The following is a 17,644-nucleotide window of genomic DNA, read 5'->3' on the forward strand; positions in this document are numbered from 1 at the left end:
GTCGCCACCCAAGAAGAGGGAAGAATGGCAAATCTGATGTGGTAGGGTACCTTTCCCTACGGTTTCCATTTTAAGTCATCCAGACTCGTATGTTTCTCCCTTCTGTTCCCTTGTTCCTGGACTCCCCTTGGGGCTCTCTGACGCCTCAGACTTTGCCCGCTTCAATCCCCTTGCTCAGGTGCTTTCACTCCCTCTTCAGAAGGCAGGCACCCTACCTCCAGTTACTCCATCCTTGCCTTCCCTTGCTTTTCCTCCATCTAGCCAGACTGGTTTGAATCAGCCACACCCCCTTCCAGCTTCTGGGGATCTTCAGATGGTGGCTGGCCACCCAACCCCACCCCTGGGCTTGGCTTGGAGCCCTGAGTCAGCTCCATCTCCACCCAAGCCAAACCAAACCTGAGGCAGAGGCCGAAACTCAAACAGTTCCTCAAGGCCTATCGCCAGGTAAGAGTCCCAGTTCGTTGTTATATTTTCTCTGATCTCGATTCACCGGACCCTCTGTGTTTTTTGATGACTGTGTGTACTGAGTCTGAGTTCTTCCCTCACATCCATTCTGCAGCTTTGTGTACATGGCATTCTTGGCTCTTTGCTTGTCTTCCCTCTCTCATTCATCCTTCCTATCCTTTGTTACTTGTGTTGAAAGAACTGCAAATGGTTTCATTCTGTCTAGGGTGTGGGGAATGGTTGGGGGTGAGGGTAAAAAGGTGGTTTGATGCCAGAGCTCTTGAGAGCTTGGGAAATAGGGAGATGAGAAATTATTAAATAGGGCATCGTTATGCAGGTTTCTGTGTAGGTTATGAGGTCATTTGGACTCTGTTTAACTGATTGTGTTGTGTAATCTGGGTTAAAATGGGGAGCGGAGGTGGAAGGGAGTCTGCATAGCAAGGGAGGCTCTGATATGGGGAGGTGAGGTCTTTCTGGTGTTGAGTTTTCTTAGCTATAAAGAGAGCTTAAATGATGCTTTTCCTCTCCTTTCCCCCAAATTCACGATAGTATTTTCATGTGAAATGACTGATTTCCTTGAGATGGAGTACAAGGTTTAGGGTGCCATTCTCTGATCCCTCAATATTTGAGGGCAGCCTCTAAGGAACTGCAGGGCCCTTTGAAATACAGTTTAAAATCACTGACTGGGGTAGACCTCGATACCTAGCAGTCTTTTGAGATACTGTGTTTCTCTGCTGCCTCTCAGTGTGTACCTCATTTTGCTTTTCCCCACTTCTCAAAACAGTAAGTAATACAGATAATGCTGTGTTGACACCACTTTGCCTTTGAAGGCTGCGAACCTTAGGCTGAGGAAAAGATTCCAGACACACATTTCCTCTCTTGGTCACTAGGGGAATTCCCCAGTAAGGCAGCATTCCTGAGAGTTTGGCTAGGCTACAACATGATCAGGGAGAGGGGGAGAGTCTGAGCAAGGCAGGCTAAGAGTTCAGTTGTTGGGCTTACAAGTATCTTGACTGTATCGCCCACAGGTGATGGAGGACGAGGAGAATGCAGCAGAGAGCCTGGTGTGCAACACGGAAGCTGCTTGTTCTCCATCCCCCATTCGCTGCTGCTGGCTCCGCCTCCGCTGCTTAGCAGCTACTAGCATTATATGTGGCTGCTCTTGCCTGGGAATAGTGGCCCTTGTGTTTGCCATCAAGGTGAGGAATGCAATTCCTGTGGGAGCAGGGGTGTGGATGTAGAAAGGCAGTGGTTCTGTATACCTGATCTGTCTACACTGATGAGTTAATAAGTACCTGCCAGAGCTTGGCTGTGGGCCTGGTGCCAGAAGTAAGAATAAGACATGGTTCCTGCCATCAAAGGGCCCACAGTCTAGGGAAAGAGATGGTTGTGAAAATGGGTAATTATGAATAGCATGCAGCTAGCTCATCTGTATTATGATAGAGGAAGCGCATGGTATTCTGGGCACTAGGAATATATATGTATGTGATTGCGTGTACGTGTATAAGAGAGAATAGGTGACAGGCATCCTACAGGTGTGAAAAGAAAGTGATGTTAAAGGATGAGTGAATAAGGATAAAAGGGCATCCTATACAAAGGCAGTCTGGACTGTTAGTTCAGTATGACTGAACCAGCAAGGAATAGTAAGAGATGAAGCCAGAGGACCTGGATTCCCAGGAGCCTCCAGTGCTGTGTTTGGCAGTTTTAGTGTTATCTGTTAAGTACTAGGGAGCCTCTCAAGGATTTTTGCAAAAGAAAATGATATGATCAGATTTGTGTTGCAGTAAAATCCACTCTCAAGGCCTATAAAGAGGATGAATTGGAAGGGGCAAGACTCAGGGCCGCTGAGCAGTAATTGGAACAATCTGTAGGTATTCAGAAGACACTGTGAAGTCTTAGAACGAGCCTCGCCATTCCAAAACATCTGACAGAAACGGCACATGTACTTTTTGAAAGGCCACACAGGCTAACTTAAACATCATACAGGCATTTCCTCTATCCTACTTGTATTTTTATTAGAAATTATTTTCTTATCAAAATAATTTGTGGGTTTCATTACACAAAATCATAAAAAGAATCCTTAATGAAAAAGATGAGATTAGCCTTTGGGCTAGTGAGAATGGAGTGTTTGATTGGACATGAGTGAAATATTTGTAAGATTGCTCACTGTTTCTTGCCAAGAATTCCAAATTCTGAATGAAACTGAGATGAGTAGAAAAGGTAGAGGAATAAAATGATTAAAAAGTACTTTCCCATATGTGATCTGAGCTAACAACAGCCATCCTGAAAAGGAGGCAGAGCAAAGTTGGGTGCCTTACTTTGCAGCTGAGACATGAAGGAGAGAAACTGGAAAGGGAGGTGGAGTGCATGGGTGTGAGATTCTGAGCCATAATGAGGATGTAGGATTGGAGTGGGACAATGGGCATTCTGCGGGGAGAAGCAGGGGGAGAACCTAACCAAAAACCTGCCCCCACAGGCGGAAGAGCGGCATAAGGCAGGCCGGTTGGAGGAGGCAGTGCACTGGGGGGCCCGGGCCCGGAGGTTCATCCTGGCCAGCTTTGCCGTCTGGCTCACTGTCCTCGTTCTGGGCCCCCTGCTTCTATGGCTGGTCTCCTACGCCATCGCACAGGCTGAGTGACCCTGGGTGGCCTTTGCTGAGATCAGCCGAGACATCCTGGATCCTCCAATGCAGTATTGTGAGGGTCTAGTGCCAACAGTGGTTACTTCCTGGCTGGAAGGATGGTGCCTCTCTCAAAGGGCTTTGGAAGAGCTCTTTAGCCTTTTCTAAAAGGCAGCAGCTGAGACTGATGAGGGGAGGTCAGCCTGCTCTATTCTTTCAGTGCCCACCAACCCCTATTCCCCCTAATCTACTCCATCCTAGGGGCCTCTAGGAGGGGAGGTTGAAGACCAGGCCTGATTTTATTAGTATTTGTTTTGTAATAAAAATCTTTTTAGTGGTGAAATGTTCCTGTCTAATTGTTGTTCCCCTGCTTTTCCCTGGGCCCTTGGTGAGAGCCAGACTGAACATGGGATCATGGCGGAAGCCTGCCTCTCCCCTTACCTAGGAATTTCAAGAGGAGGAAAGGATCCTCCTTCCTCCCCCCACTTTTTCCTTCTTCTAGAAGTCTCCCTTCTTGGAAAGCCCCACACTTCTCTCTTACCTATCAACAGACTGTGAGGCCAGAAAGCAAGAGTCGTAGCAGCAGCTGTTTATCACGTGCTAACTATATTCCAGGCTGTGTTCTAAGCATTTTATATTTCTTCTTCACAACTCAAAATCACTCAATGGTAGGTATTGTTGTTCTTATTTTATAGTTGAGGAAACAGGCATGGATTTTCCAAGGTCACACAGCTAGTAAGTGGCATAATTGGAATTCAACCTAGACAGTTTAGTTCCAGAGCTGAGAGTGGAGTGAAAGGATTGGATAACAGCAACCACCACCCAGTATGTGGAGACCTGTATGATTATAATGAATTTTCATATCCTTTATCTTGGGTCTCATGATAATATTTTAAACGTTTTTTAAATTGTGAGGTACATAAAGGAAAAGATCCAAAACAAATACATAACTTCATAAGTTAATACAAAACATCTGAAAAAACCACTATTCAGTCAAGAAATTAAACTTTGTCAGCACTCCAAAATCTCCTTTCTACCCGTCCCCATCACTCTGCCTTCCTTTCTTTCCACAGGTAACTTTGTATTTGTTATCCACAGGTATTCTGACTTCTAACAATGTCATTTGCTTTTGCCTGCATTTGAATAGGATATAAATGAAATCAAATGTATTCTTTTTATGTCTTGCTTCTTTTACTTAACACTGCTTGTGAGATTCATCCATATTTGGTGTAACTGTAGTTTTTATTAGTCTATAGTATTCCATTATATGACTCCCTGGTAGCTCAGTGGTAAAGAGTTCATCTGCAATGCAGGAGACCCAGGTTCAATCCCTGGGTCAGGAAGATCCCCTGGGAAAGGGAATGGCAACCCACTCCAGTGTTGTGGAGAATTCCATGGACAGAGAGGAAGCCTGGTGGGCGACAGTCTGTGGGGTTGCATAGAGTTGGACATGACTGAGCAACTAACACACACATTCCATTATATGACTGTATTACAATTAACACATTTTCTGTTAGTGAACTTTCAGAACATTTCCCATTTTAGGATATTATGAATCATGCTGCTATAGACAGTCTTATACATGTCTTTTGAAGTATATATACCCTGGGAATGGAATTTATTTCACCAATACAGACCAGCAGAACACCTAATGGAATTATCGATGCTGTACACTGAAGAGTCAAGGGGAAAGGGGCACGTGATTGTGCTTTTCAGTGTGCCAAAGTGTTTCAGGAAAGAAAAGTGAAGGAACTCCATTGTCCAGAGATTAGGACTGTAACAATGGGTAGAAGTTATATAGACAGCAGTGGTTCTGAACCTTGCCTTCAAAATGTAATCTGGGCAGCCTTAAAAAGTAACTTACTCCTGAGCTTTACCACCTGCTCCCTTCCCCCATGTCCCCCACCCCGTCCCCCACCCCACTCCCCACCGCAGTCCTGATATTCTGATTTAATTCATGTGAGGCACTGCCTGGGTATCAGGAGAACTCATTTTAAGGAGATTTTTCACACACAAAAAATTTAAATCTAGTACTTGATTAATCAGCAGCTTCAGTTTACTAGAATATCCCATTCCTCCAAACTGATTACATGAGATCTTGCTACTTTTTAACTCTTTATTTTGAAAAAATTTCAAGTCTATAGAACAATAAAAGAGTAGTACAAGGAACTCTTGTGTAGCCTTAACCTAGATTTATAATTTTTAACACCTCAACCACGTTTGCTTTGTATCTATCTATCTTGTTCAGTCACTAAATCGTGTCCAACTCTTGTGACCCCATGGACACAGGCTCCTCTGTCCATGGGGATTCCCCAGGCAAGAATACTGGAGTGGGTTGCCATTTCCTCCTCTAGGGGATCTTCCCAACCCAGAGATTGAATGTGCATCTCCTGCACTGCAGGTAGATTCTTTACCCGTGAGCCACCTGGGAAGCCTTTTTCTAAATACTCATAATTGTTATTGCTGAACTATTTGAGGGGAATACCTTGTGATCTGTATCTCCTAAGAACATATTTTCTCACATAACTATAGTACAATTATATTTAATTCAGAGAAGTTTAACATCAGTACAACATTATCTTCTAATAGTCTATATTCAAACTTGCCAGATGTCCCAGTAACATACGTTATAGCAATTTCTACTTTAGAGTCCAGTGTGGGAACGTAGATTGCATTTAGTTTGTCAGCTCTTCAGCATTCAATTTTTAGTAGGTTCTCATCCTTTTCTTTCATTTTTCATGACATTTTTGAGGTGAGGCCAGTGTGTAGAATGGCTCTTAATTTGGGTTCTTGTGATTGAATTCAGGCTTATGCATTTTTGGCCGAAATCTTACATAAGCTGTATGCCCTGAACACATCACATCAAGAGGCGTGTGTCAGTTTGTCCTTTTATGGCAGATGTAACACTGACAACTTGGTTCTAAGGTAGTGTCAGATTTCTGCGAGGTAAAGATAATTTTTTTCTTTGTAATTAAACAGTTATCTGTTTAAATACCTCACCAAATTTTTCCCAATAACTTTAATGCCTGTTTTGCCCAAGTCAGTTATTACAAGGCTTACAAAATGTTGTTTAACTTTATCATTCTTTGTACACTTATTAGTTGGCATTCTATTATATAGGTCTTTTTCTCCTTCATTTATTTATTTACAATTTTTAGTGTCAGTATGGCCTCAGATTTGTTTTTAAATTCAATTTACTATACCCATTACTACCATTAACCTTTTTAAATAGTTTTGTTGAGGTATAATGGCATGATTTACTTACAGTACACAGATCTTATTGTGCCAATGGGTGAATGTTTTTTTTCTTTTTAATTGATTTTTTTATTGAAGGATAATTGCTTTACAGAATTTTGTTGTTAAAAATATGGAACGCTTCATGAATTTGCATGTCATCCTTACACAGGGGCCATGCTAATCTTCTCTATCATTCCAATTTTAGTATATATGCTGCCGAAGCGAGCACTAGGTGAATGTTTTTACATGAACACGCCTGTGTAATCAGGTGAATAGAACATTTCTAGCATGTGAGAAGGCTCCCTCATAGCTCTCTCAGTGTCATTACCCTTTTTGTCCCTGATTTTAACCTGGTTCTTGTGTTTAAGTTCCCATCTTTCTTCACTTACTTTCTGGCACAAATTATTCCAGGCTCATCTTGTACTTTCTCTGCTTTAGCGTGGGAATTGGCCATTTCTCCCAAGGAGCCCTGGTTCCTTTTATTGAGGACTGTTGCTTTGAAATCAGTATTTAGACACTAGCTGTGCTCACTACTGGACAGGCTCTATTGGTCCTTGGCCCTTTCACAGATTAGAGCAAGAAAATAGCTAATGTTATCTATTCATTCTTAAAATCATACCTCCAATTTCAGTCATAAGGTTCTCTCCCCATTCCAAATATTTCCACAGTAAGAACCTAGACTGCCAACTACATCAATGTGTTTATTCACTTTATTCAAAATAATTGTCCCATTATACTACCAAGCAAATCTACCAAGTAAAATACAAGATTTCTTTGAGTTATTCTGTCTTTAAATGGTATAAGGTCAAAGTACTCCATTAAAAAGTTACTTGGATTCGTTTTTCTCTTCATTTGGTTGCAATCTGAAAGTTATATTTCTCTTAATAAGATAGCTGTTAAAAAATTAAATGAGTTAGTTCTCTGCCTCTATCTGGAATATAACCTCCACAAGAGTAGGGACCTAATTTTTTTCTGTTGCTGTTAGTCTATGGCTTAGATGCTCAACAAATATTTGTTGAATAAGTAAGTGAATGCTAGGGTTGAGCTGCACTAAGAAAACTTGTGGAGCAAGTCGCTCCTGGCAGAGTGATAACCTGGTAAGCTTAGAACAGAGAGCGAGGGACTTCCTTGGTGATCCAGTGGCTAAGGCTTCATACTCCCAATGCAGGGGGCTCAACTTCAATCCCTGGTCAGGTAACTAGATCCCACATGCCCCAGAACAAAGATCTCGCATGCTGCAAAGACCAAGGATCCGACGTGCCACAACTAGGATCTAGCGCAATCAAATAAAAAAATATATTTTTTAAGGGTGATATTCCTCAAGACTTTGGGGGCGGGGTGGTGGGAAACTGGAAAAAAATGGTCTTCCAGATAGCACTAGGGTTTTGGAATCACCAACTGAAGAGATGAGTTTGAGCAAACTCGGGGAGATGGTGAAGGACAGGGAAGCCTAGTGTACTGCAGTCCATGGGATCGCAAAGAGTCAGACACGACTGAGACCCTGAACAACAAGAGATTTGGAGGTATCCGAGTCAGAGCATCCACAGAATGAGAAAGCCTTTTCTGGCTGAAAGGCCGTGGCTCATAAAATTAGCCAAGTTCAGCACCAGGCTGCGTGCGCCTAACATTTTAAGGGCTTGAGTCAGCCCCTCAAAGCAGGCGCTTTGGACCAGGCTGCTAATATTTTTAACACCCAAGTTCAGACAGTGATTTTGAGCGACTGAAGAGACCATGCCCAAGTCCGGGTGGGAATCGTAAGGCCAAGGAGGGCAACGTACCAAGTACCAGGAGGTGACACTTACCGGTAAACCTAACTTCCGGGTCTGTTTTCAGGCCTCTAGCCCTGTTGCTGAACAAGCTCCGCCCTCTGCTGGTCCCAGCAGATACCGTGCCCTGATTGGCCGTATCTGAAGCCCCGCCCTAGCGTCGCAGCCTCAGGTAACTCAGAGCTCGAACTCCCGGGCCAGCCTCGGGATTCTCGGCTTCCTATTGGACTACCAGTTTCCAATCCGAAGGATTTTTGAACCTCAGTCTTTGGGTGACTCTGGCCATTGGCGGACAGAATGGGGGTGGGGCCTGAGGTCTTCGCCGGCACAGCCTGTGGGTAAGGAAAGAGGCTAGGGGCGAACCCCGCGACAGGGCGGCCTCTGATCGACTCTGGCTTCTCTCTCCGCCCCCGCTGGTGAGCCCGCGCGAGACCCTGCGCCCCTTCCCAGCACCCGCCCAAATGCGCCTGCGCAGCAACAGCCGCCCGTCCTGGTGCCCCTTCCCCTCTTCCTCCGTACCTTTTCCCTTCCCCTCCCCTGTCCCCCTCCCTGCCTTGCCATCCCATCCCAATCCCTAAGGCCCTTTCTTGGGGTCTCCCCTGTCCCGATCCTTCCCCCACCCCGTCCCCATCCCCCAGGATCCTGGCTCCCCAGCCACAAGGGCTGCGCCTCCGCGAGCCGCGATGTGCGTCCTCTCAGAGCCTGTGGGCCTCCTTGCCCTCACTGCCCTCCGTTTCCTCCTCACAGGCCCCCACCTCTTTCAGAATGACATTGGACGTGGGGCCAGAGGATGAGCTGCCCGACTGGGCTGCAGCCAAAGAATTTTATCAGAAGTACGATCCTAAAGACGTCATTGGCAGGTAAGGCCACGTCTAGGGAAACAGAGGTCCAGAAAGGTCAGGTCCTAGCCAGGATACACATTTCCCATGCTTGCTTGGTTGCTTTAGTCACTAAGTCGTGTCCGACTCTTGCGACCCCATGGACTATAGCCTGCCAGGCTCCTCTGTCCATGGGATTCTCCAGGCAAGAATACTGGAGTGGGTTACCATTTCCTTCTCCAACACATTTCCCTGTGTGAGTGGAGAAACATTTGGTGACTAGACTCTTTTTCTGAGTCAGCCCCTATTTTTTCACCAGTCATTCATGTATGTATTCAACAAACATAATTCAAGCGCCGACTGTTTGCCAGACACAAAGGTAAACATGGGGAGGTTAGAAGAGATGTTTATGCCCTGGAAAGTGAAACTGAAAGTCGCTTAGTCCTGTCCGACTTTTTGCAACCCCATGGACTATATATGCCCTGGAGGTACTCCAAGTAAAGTGATGGAAAGAGACAGGAACATTCAGGTAGCATTAAGCTGTGTAAAAAGTGCTGTTGGGTCTCAGAAAACCACAGCTTCCCAGAAGGAGTGATATTTGGGTCTTGAAGGATGACTAGGAGTTCAGCAGGCATCACATAGAAGGAAAGCTTCACCTGTAGAGGCAGTGACTAATACGTTCATTCATCAGGGTTTCCAAAGCATGTACAATGTGCTGGGTGCACTGGAGATGTGAGACCCACATCCTACATCTGATAAGATTTCTGTTCTCCTGGAGTTTATATTCGAGTAGTGGAGAGAGACAATAAACATGAAAACAAGTTAAATTTCAGTGTAAGTGCTAGGGATAAAATAAATAAGGTGATAGAACAAGAGTAATTAATGGAGCTGAGACTTGAAGGATGAGAATGAACAGATAATACACTGAGGCAGGATATATTCCAGGCAGAGGGAAGGGTAGTGCAAAGGCTCAGCACAGCAAAGAGCCAATTAAAGCAATAGATAGAAGATTATAGCGGCCAGAGTGTGTTAAGAGTGGGAAAAGTTGGAAGAGGGACTACCCGCCTGGCGGTTCAGTGGTTAAGACTATACTCACAAGGTCATGAGGACAGAGGGATGTCTCTAGGACCTCAGGAAGCAATTCATTCAGTAAGACATGTCGGCCTGATTTAGGGAGACATGGGGCAGGGGTGGGGGGAGCTTCCTTGGTGGTCTAGTGGTTACGATTCTGGACTTTCACTACCATGGCCCAGGCTAGATCCCTGGTTGAGGAACTGAGATACCACAAGCTGTGTGATGTAGCCAAAGAAAAGGAGGGGAGGGTAGCTTCTGGGCATGAATGTTGAAGTCATGGAAGTGGATAAGATTACTGAGAGTGTATGTAGCCTGAGAACAGGAGGACCAAGGATGGGATGGGAAGTCTTTACATTTAAGGGGTGGACAGGGCTTCCCTGGTGGTTCAGATGGTAAGGAATCTGCCTGTAATGCAGGAGACCCAGCTTCAATCCCTGAGTCAGGAAGACCCTCTGGAGAAGGAAGTGGCTACCCACACCAGGATTCTTGCCTGGAGAATTCCATGGACAGGAGCCTGGAGGGCTGCAGTCCATGGGGTTGCAAGGAGTTGAACATAACTGAGTGACTAACACTCTCACTTTCAGAGAACAAGGTACTAGGCTGTATCAGTAGGAAAAGTTTGGAGTTTGAGTCCAAAGACTCAAGTTTTCCAAGTTGGTGGTCATGACATATAATAGGAAAGCTTAATTAAAAGGGAATGCTCCTATAGGTAAAATACTGTAGGATACCAGAGAAGGGAGTGGTCCCTTCTTCCTGGAGAATAAATGAAGAATTGGTTGACATTGCATTTACTTTGAGTCTTAAAGCAGGGATTCTTCGATGAATGGCTTCAAAGGATCTTTGACCCACCCCCTGAAATTATAAAAATGTTGGGTATGTGTGGCAGAGCTCTGCAGCTTTTCACAAATTCTCAGAGGTTCATTGAAAGATGAAAATAACTAGACCAAGGACCTGAAACTCCAATGCCCTTACTGTTTGGGCAGGAAATTAAAACTGTGAAGTGGCCAAGAGTAAAAGAGTAGAAAGTGATTGAGCCTTGTGGCAGCTGGAGGGTTCTCAACCGCCTAAGAAATGTGAATTCAGATTTGTAGAGAACGGTGCCCTTGTCACAGTGTAATGTATCTGTGTTAGGCTGGAGGACCAATAGTTTGTGTCCATTGATTGAAGCGGAGAGGTAGGTGAGAGGCATTTCAAGCAAAAGAGTTCCATAAATGCAAGGAGGCCCTGGGAACACAGAAATGAGGTTATGTGAAGGGCATCCAGGGAACCAGAATGTGAAATGTGGTATGAAGACAGATTCTGGAGAGATTTGCACCTTAGCCTGAAGTACTTGTAGGGTCATACAGAGTTGGTGACAGAGCCCAAGCCGGGAAATCCCTGTCTAGGACTTCGTCTCTTTTCTTTTCTTTGGGTTGTGCTATCCGGTTTCCAGGATCTTAGTACCCTGACCAGGGATGGAACCTGAGTCCCTTGCAGTGGACGTGTGGAGTCCTAACCACTGGACCACCATTGAATTCCCTAGGACTTTGTCTATTTTTTTTTTGACTGCACTGGGTCTTCATTGCTGCACCCAGACTTTCTCTTGTGGCAGAGCACAGCCTCTGGAGCATGGGCTCAGTGGTTGTGACTCCTGGGCTTAGTTGCCCCATGGCATGAGGGATCCTCTCAGAGCAGGGATCGAACCTGTGTCCCCAGCTGTAGCAGGTGGATTCTTAACCACTGGACCACCAAAAAAGTCTCCTAAGGCTTTGTCTTTACAAAGCCAAATGGGCTTTCCTGTCTGTACTTCATTAATGCCTTTCAGCATCCCTTAAGGATGTTGTTGGCTACATTTCAGAGCTGATGAAGTGGGAGCCCAGAGACCTTATGTCAGGGGGTCACTTAGAGGTTAATTAGTGGCAAGTTTGGGGCCTAAACCCAAGATCTGCTTCTCAGCTTTGGTCTTCCAGTCAGTGGCCCAAGGTTTATTTCACCTGAGGTATTGTAGGGGAACTTTGGAATTTAGATGGGGTAACCATGGAAGTGCGTAAAATCTGGAGGGGGCCTTAGGTCACTTCTTCCTGCCTTCTCCTTGTGGGGTTCAGGGGCATGGGACAGGTTTGAGGGCTCAGTGTCTGGGCTGACCTCCAGAGGGAGTGGCAGAGCCTGGAACCCAGGACCCCTGCCCCCCTGCCCTGTGAGCTCTATGTTGCTCCTTGCTGGGTGCCTAGGTCTCTGACTGAGGCTGCTGTGAAGCTCCAGTAGGCCAAGGTGAGCTCCTCAGGAAGTCACCTTGTCTAGCTGGGTCTCCGGAGTCTGGCACAGAAGATGTGAGGCTGCCAAGGCTCCACTCTGTGGAAACGAGAAGGCAGGAGGCCCTGACTCATGTGTTGTCCGACTCTGGCAGAGGAGTGAGCTCTGTGGTCCGCCGCTGTGTTCATCGGGCTACTGGCCAGGAGTTTGCAGTGAAGATCATGGAGGTGACAGCCGAGCGGTTGAGTCCTGAGCAGCTGGAGGAGGTGCGAGAGGCCACGCGGCGGGAGACACACATCCTTCGCCAGGTCGCCGGCCACCCCCACATCAGTGAGGCTGCTTTCCCCACTCCTGTTAGCCCAGCCCACCGCCCACCTGCCCCAGCACTGCCTCCACACTCTGCTCCCTTGCTCCTGGCTCCGCTGCACCTCATCAAAGTGTGGCCAGCCTTTGGGCCCCTCCTGCCTCCTCCGGTTCTCCTTCCTTCCCAGGAACAGCCCCCTGCTGCCTCAGGGTGGAAGAGGCCCTCTGGTATGCAGCTGCTCCTTTCCATCTCTGGCTCTCTGCCTCTCTGCCTCTTTCCCCAGTCACTCTCATCGATTCCTACGAGTCTTCTAGCTTCATGTTCCTGGTGTTTGACCTGTGAGTATCCCCCTTCCCTGACCGAAATCCTCTTCCTCTCCTCCTTGCACTTCCCCAGCCTTACAGCTCAGTGGGCTGAAGACCACCCTGCCCACACCTTCCTCTGCTCCGGCTCAGACCTGCCAGCCCAGGGCATGGGCCCTTTTTCCTAGGTGCCCTGATTGAGACAAGTTCTTCAAGAGTCTTAGTGACCAGCTAAATATAAAGGGTCTTCATGAGACCCTGTTTTAAGAGGAAGGTGTTCATTCATGAGCTGACCACGTATAAACAGACTTTCCCCTCACCCATCTTTCAATGTTTAACACTCTCCACTGGAATCTCTCTGCCCATCGATTCTTTTTCTGATTGGTCTGAATCTGAATGTCAAATACTTTGGTGCTATCATACAAACCAGTTACAAAGGAAGTTCAAAAGAGAATGGTTTGGATACCAGATGTTTAAGAGAGGCACTTGGGAGAAATTTACTAAGTCTTCAGACAGAAATGACCTCTGCAAAAGTGGAGGGCAAGTAGGAAGTGTCTGCTTCACCACCATGCAACAGTGTTGCAGAACCTGATGTGTTCTTTATTTCAAGGATTGATACAGAGTTGCAATTATAACCTCAGTTTTTAAAGAGAACATAAAGTAAGCAAAATTCAAAGTAAAGTCCTATTCAACTTTCTTGCTACTATTAACTGTGAAATTTTGGCCCATGGTCTAAACAGGTTCACTTCAAAAGACTTTTTTTTTTTTTTTAAATATATTGTCAGATAACAGGGACTTCCTGTAAATGATCATTTATTCTTGCTTTTTTAAAAAAATGTGGCCACGCTATGCGGCTTGTGAGGTTTTGGTTCCCTGACCAGGGATCAGACCTGCAGCCATCACACTGGAAGCACAGTTTCTGAACTGCTGAACTGCCAGGGACATCCCACAATGCAGAGATTATGACTGCTGGCACCTTGGAGCAAACTGGCCCTGACATCTGGTTCACTCTTGGAGTGCTTTGTCTCGAGGCCCTTTCATTTGCTTACAGAGGGATCTTCCTTGACTGACCTCTTCCATGGTATTTGTTGTGAGCACTGGCTTATTTTTTCAGCCTCCACTGTGAGGCGCACCCATCTCCCAACCCCTCCTGTCCCTTAGGATGCGGAAGGGAGAGCTGTTTGACTATCTCACAGAGAAGGTGGCCCTCTCAGAAAAAGAAACCAGGTAATGGCTGAGCCTGTAGCCCCCCGGGATAAGCAGGGGGTGGGGCGGGGCGGGGAGAAGCAGAGCAGCCTGCACCTCCCCCAGGTCCATCATGAGGTCTCTGCTGGAAGCAGTGAGTTTTCTCCACAACAACAATATTGTACACCGAGACCTGAAGCCCGAGAATATTCTCCTAGATGACAATATGCAGATCCGACTTTCAGATTTTGGGTTCTCTTGCCACCTGGAACCAGGCGAGAAGCTTCGAGGTGAGGGGACCTGGTGCTCTGAGGGGCTTGGGAGGGATGGAGGCTCAGGCTTGGGACTGGTTGGCTGGGTCTGAGAACTGGGTCCCACGGAAAGTCAGTGAGCGCTTGCCAGCTACCTGCTGGGTGCAAAGCCTAGTGTGCAAATGAAAGTGGGTTCCCTGCCCTGGGGAGGATGGAGTGAACAGATCATGGCACACAGCAGGCAGGGGGCCATGCTGGAGAGCCAGGAGGAAGGAGCACCGATTCAGATGTAGGGACCCACAGAGGAAGGGGCTCGGATCTGGGCCTGGGGAGGCTGGGCTTGTCATAGGAAGAAAAAGAGAGGGAGCGAGGGACAGCGGGGCTTCCCAGGTGACTCCAGTGGTGAAGAACCCACCTGCCAATGCAGGAGGCATGGGTTTGATCCCTGGGTTGGGAAGATCCCCTGGAGAAAGGCATGGCAACCTACTCCAGTATTCTTGCCTGGAGAATCCATGGACAGAGGAGCCTGGTGGGCTGCAGTCCATAGGGTTGCAAAGAGTGGAACACGACTGAAGTGACTTAGCACGCACACAGTGACAGAAGGGCTCAGCTGCACCTTTGAGGTCTGGCGGAGGCAGGGCCACGGTGTGCTGCTCAAGTGCCATGAGGGGCCTGATGTGGGCCGACAGCGCTGCTCACTTGATGCCTTGGGACTCAGGGTCCCCTCCCGTTAACACATTTGTTGTGACAACCATTTCTAACGCAAGTGGCAAACTAGACAAAATTCAACTGCGGGACTCCCCAGAGCCTTTAATAGGCCACTTCCTGTCTTTCAGTGCCTCTGCCCTGGGCTTAACAGCTAACCTTCACTGGTTAACCTTCATGAGTTTGAGCAAGCTCTGGGAGATTGTGACGGACAGGGAAGCCTAGTGTGCTTCAGTCCATGGGATCACAGAGTCGGACTCGACTGAGCAACTGAACCACCACCACCTTCCCTGGGCACTTGCTCTGAATCAGGCAGCACATGGAGTCTTTATATGGCTTGTTTCTCTAGATCCTCTTAACAACTCTGAAATAGTATCTGTGTCTCTATTTTATAAATGGGCTTAATGAGGTGAAGTGACACGCCCAAGGTCATGTGTGATTTGAACTTGGGCAGTGTGACTCCAGAGCTCACGCTCTTACTCTGTGGACTTACACATCTTCCACATGCAGGTATTTTTCTCCCTTTGGGCTGCCACACACACTTCTCCATTCTGAATCATTTTTGCCCCTTCCCACTCCACCATCTCCCTTGGCTTGGATAATTCAGTTTTTTTACTTGAAAGCTCCAGGTCAGGGTAGAGCCGCTGCTTTTTGCTCCTAGCTCTCCCCCACTTCATGATACATGTCTTACACTGTTTGTGTGCTTCCTGGTAGATGGTGAGCTTACTAAGGGCACGTTGGATTTGCCATTGTGTCTAGTATGGTGCTTGGCACACAGTAGGTGTTCAGTAAATAGTTTATCTAGGAAGGCATTTGCCAAGAGAAAGGCAGTTTCTCAGTTCAAGCCTCTTAAGACTTCTTGGAAGTGTGCCATGGATCACAGAGTGCAACTGCTAGAGTGGAAGAACTGGTGCCAGAAATGGTAGAAGAAAGTAAAAATACAGGCTTTGATCAAGTCATGGAAGGCTTTATGCTTTAGGAATCTAGACTTGACCCTGAGGCCATGATGGAAAGCCAGAGAAGGGTTTTCAACAAAGGACATACCCAGAATGTATCTTAAGAAATCCCATATTCCTACACACTCCCCTGGGTTGAGTGGTGGTTCCACTAACCGCAGTAGAGATTCTAGGAGGAGGATTAGATTTGGGCAGAAAGGAATGCAGAAAAGATTTAATTTCTGTTTTCTATGTGTGTATGTATATAAAACATGGTAATAAGTTGTGTGAGGTGAGGGCTGGTGGAGGAGGCAAATGATACAGTTGGATAGTGCTTTGAAGTCAACCCAAACACCAGGTTTTCCCAGGAAGGCCACCAGGAGCCTTGGTAGGTACTTGTTCATTAGAGTGAGGCTCTAACACTGAGACTTGGCAGAAGGCTGGCAGGTGCAGGATGGAAACACTTGTGGCCCTGGTGGTGGTGAGGCTCCAGCAGAGGTCTGGTGTGAAGGGTCCTTGAGGGGGCTGGTGACACCCCATCCATTTCAGGCCTCTCTCCCCAGAGTTGTGTGGGACTCCAGGGTATCTAGCACCAGAGATCCTTAAGTGCTCCATGGATGAAACTCACCCAGGCTACGGCAAGGAGGTCGATCTGTGAGTTTCCCGTTCCCCGCCCTTCCCTCCTCCTTTGTGTACTGTTCTTCAACACCTTTGCTTATCACCTGGTCCCCCCTCCCCCACTCCTCTTTCCCAGCTGGGCCTGCGGGGTGATCTTGTTCACACTCCTGGCGGGCTCCCCACCATTCTGGCACCGACGCCAGATCCTGATGTTACGTATGATCATGGAGGGCCAGTACCAGTTTAGTTCACCCGAGTGGGACGACCGTTCAGACACTGTGAAAGACCTGGTGAGCTGGGGTTGTGAGTGGGCAAGGAGAGAGGCCCAAGAGCTGCTCCTCATGCTCTGGGGTTTTCCCTAGATCTCCAGGCTGCTACAAGTGGATCCTGTGGAGCGCCTGACAGCTGAGCAGGCCCTACAGCACCCATTCTTTGAGCGCTGTGAAGGCAGCCAAGCCTGGAACCTCACCCCTCGCCAGCGGTTTCGGGTAAGCCTGAGCGTGTCAGGGTCTAGGCCTCCTCCTCTTCCCAGGATTTTTCTTATGGTGACTGTTCCAGTGGAGCTCACACCATCCCCCTTCCTAGGTGGCAGTGTGGACCGTGCTGGCCGCTGGACGGGTAGCCTTAAGCGCCCACCGTATCCGGCCACTGACCAAGAGTGCGCTATTGAGGGACCCTTACGCACTGCGGCCAGTGCGGCGCCTGATCGACAACTGTGCCTTCCGGCTCTACGGACACTGGGTGAAGAAGGGTGAGCAGCAGAACCGGGCAGCCCTCTTCCAGCACCGGCCCCCGGGGCCTTTTCCCATGATGGGCCCTGAAGAGGAAGGGGACTCGGCTACTATCGCTGAGGATGAGGCCATGCTAGTGCTGGGCTAGCACGTCATCCCGGAGGATGCAGAACTCTCCAGGAGAAGTTTCTTTATCATTCCAGCCCCTCTGGGCTCTGGCCACAGGCCACCATTGGCCAGGCCCGCCACCAATCATACTATCATAGAGGCCAGTGTGGTATGCCTACCCCCGCCAGCCAGGGCTTTGAGATCAGAGCTGGGGTAGAAGAGAGCCACCCAGGGTGCCACGCCTGGCCTTATCTGTGCTGCCTGCACCACGTATGCAATAAAACCTGCTACACACCAGAGAGCCAGTCCCCTGT

General features: G+C 47.6%; 2 protein-coding genes and 1 non-coding gene across 4 annotated transcripts; 2 read left to right on the forward strand and 1 right to left on the reverse strand.

Moving 5' to 3' along the window:
• The first annotated feature begins 9 nt into the window (after positions 1-9).
• Positions 10-3,407, forward strand: TMEM265 (transmembrane protein 265). The gene is made up of 3 exons (XM_019987351.2): positions 10-444; positions 1,473-1,643; positions 2,921-3,407. Exons 2-3 carry the CDS (start codon positions 1,476-1,478, stop codon positions 3,080-3,082), a joined length of 330 nt encoding a protein of 109 aa, XP_019842910.1. The 5' UTR covers positions 10-444; positions 1,473-1,475; the 3' UTR covers positions 3,083-3,407.
• PHKG2 (phosphorylase kinase catalytic subunit gamma 2) lies at positions 1,506-17,629 on the forward strand. Of its 2 annotated transcripts, XM_070779926.1 has the most exons (11): positions 1,506-1,643; positions 8,135-8,239; positions 8,815-8,927; positions 12,346-12,521; positions 12,779-12,833; positions 13,959-14,024; positions 14,109-14,272; positions 16,437-16,527; positions 16,628-16,781; positions 16,854-16,979; positions 17,077-17,629. In XM_070779926.1, the coding sequence occupies exons 3-11, from the start codon at positions 8,833-8,835 to the stop codon at positions 17,368-17,370; spliced, it is 1,221 nt and encodes a 406-aa protein (XP_070636027.1). In that variant the 5' UTR covers positions 1,506-1,643; positions 8,135-8,239; positions 8,815-8,832; the 3' UTR covers positions 17,371-17,629. The 2 variants fall into 2 exon arrangements, with proteins under 2 accessions (XP_070636027.1, XP_019842907.1); XM_019987348.2 differs by lacking the exons at positions 1,506-1,643; positions 8,135-8,239 and adding an exon at positions 8,332-8,483.
• LOC139179835 (U6 spliceosomal RNA) lies at positions 6,426-6,530 on the reverse strand. The gene has a single exon (XR_011564190.1). It is a non-coding gene; the product is annotated as a U6 spliceosomal RNA (small nuclear RNA).
• Positions 17,630-17,644: the final 15 nt, after the last annotated feature.

The sequence above is a fragment of the Bos indicus genome, chromosome 25 (genome assembly GCF_029378745.1).
Source record: "Bos indicus isolate NIAB-ARS_2022 breed Sahiwal x Tharparkar chromosome 25, NIAB-ARS_B.indTharparkar_mat_pri_1.0, whole genome shotgun sequence".
Lineage (NCBI taxonomy): Eukaryota > Metazoa > Chordata > Mammalia > Artiodactyla > Bovidae > Bos > Bos indicus.

Coding starts and splice junctions, on each gene's coding strand:
- TMEM265 (XM_019987351.2), top strand. CDS start 1,476: ATGGAGGACGAGGAGAATGCAGCAGAGAGCCTGGTGTGCAACACGGAA. Junction 1,644..2,920: donor CCCTTGTGTTTGCCATCAAG/GTGAGGAATGCA, acceptor CTGCCCCCACAG/GCGGAAGAGCGGCATAAGGC.
- PHKG2 (XM_070779926.1), top strand. CDS start 8,833: ATGACATTGGACGTGGGGCCAGAGGATGAGCTGCCCGACTGGGCTGCA. Junction 12,522..12,778: donor CGCCGGCCACCCCCACATCA/GTGAGGCTGCTT, acceptor CTCTTTCCCCAG/TCACTCTCATCGATTCCTAC. Junction 16,782..16,853: donor CAGACACTGTGAAAGACCTG/GTGAGCTGGGGT, acceptor GGTTTTCCCTAG/ATCTCCAGGCTGCTACAAGT.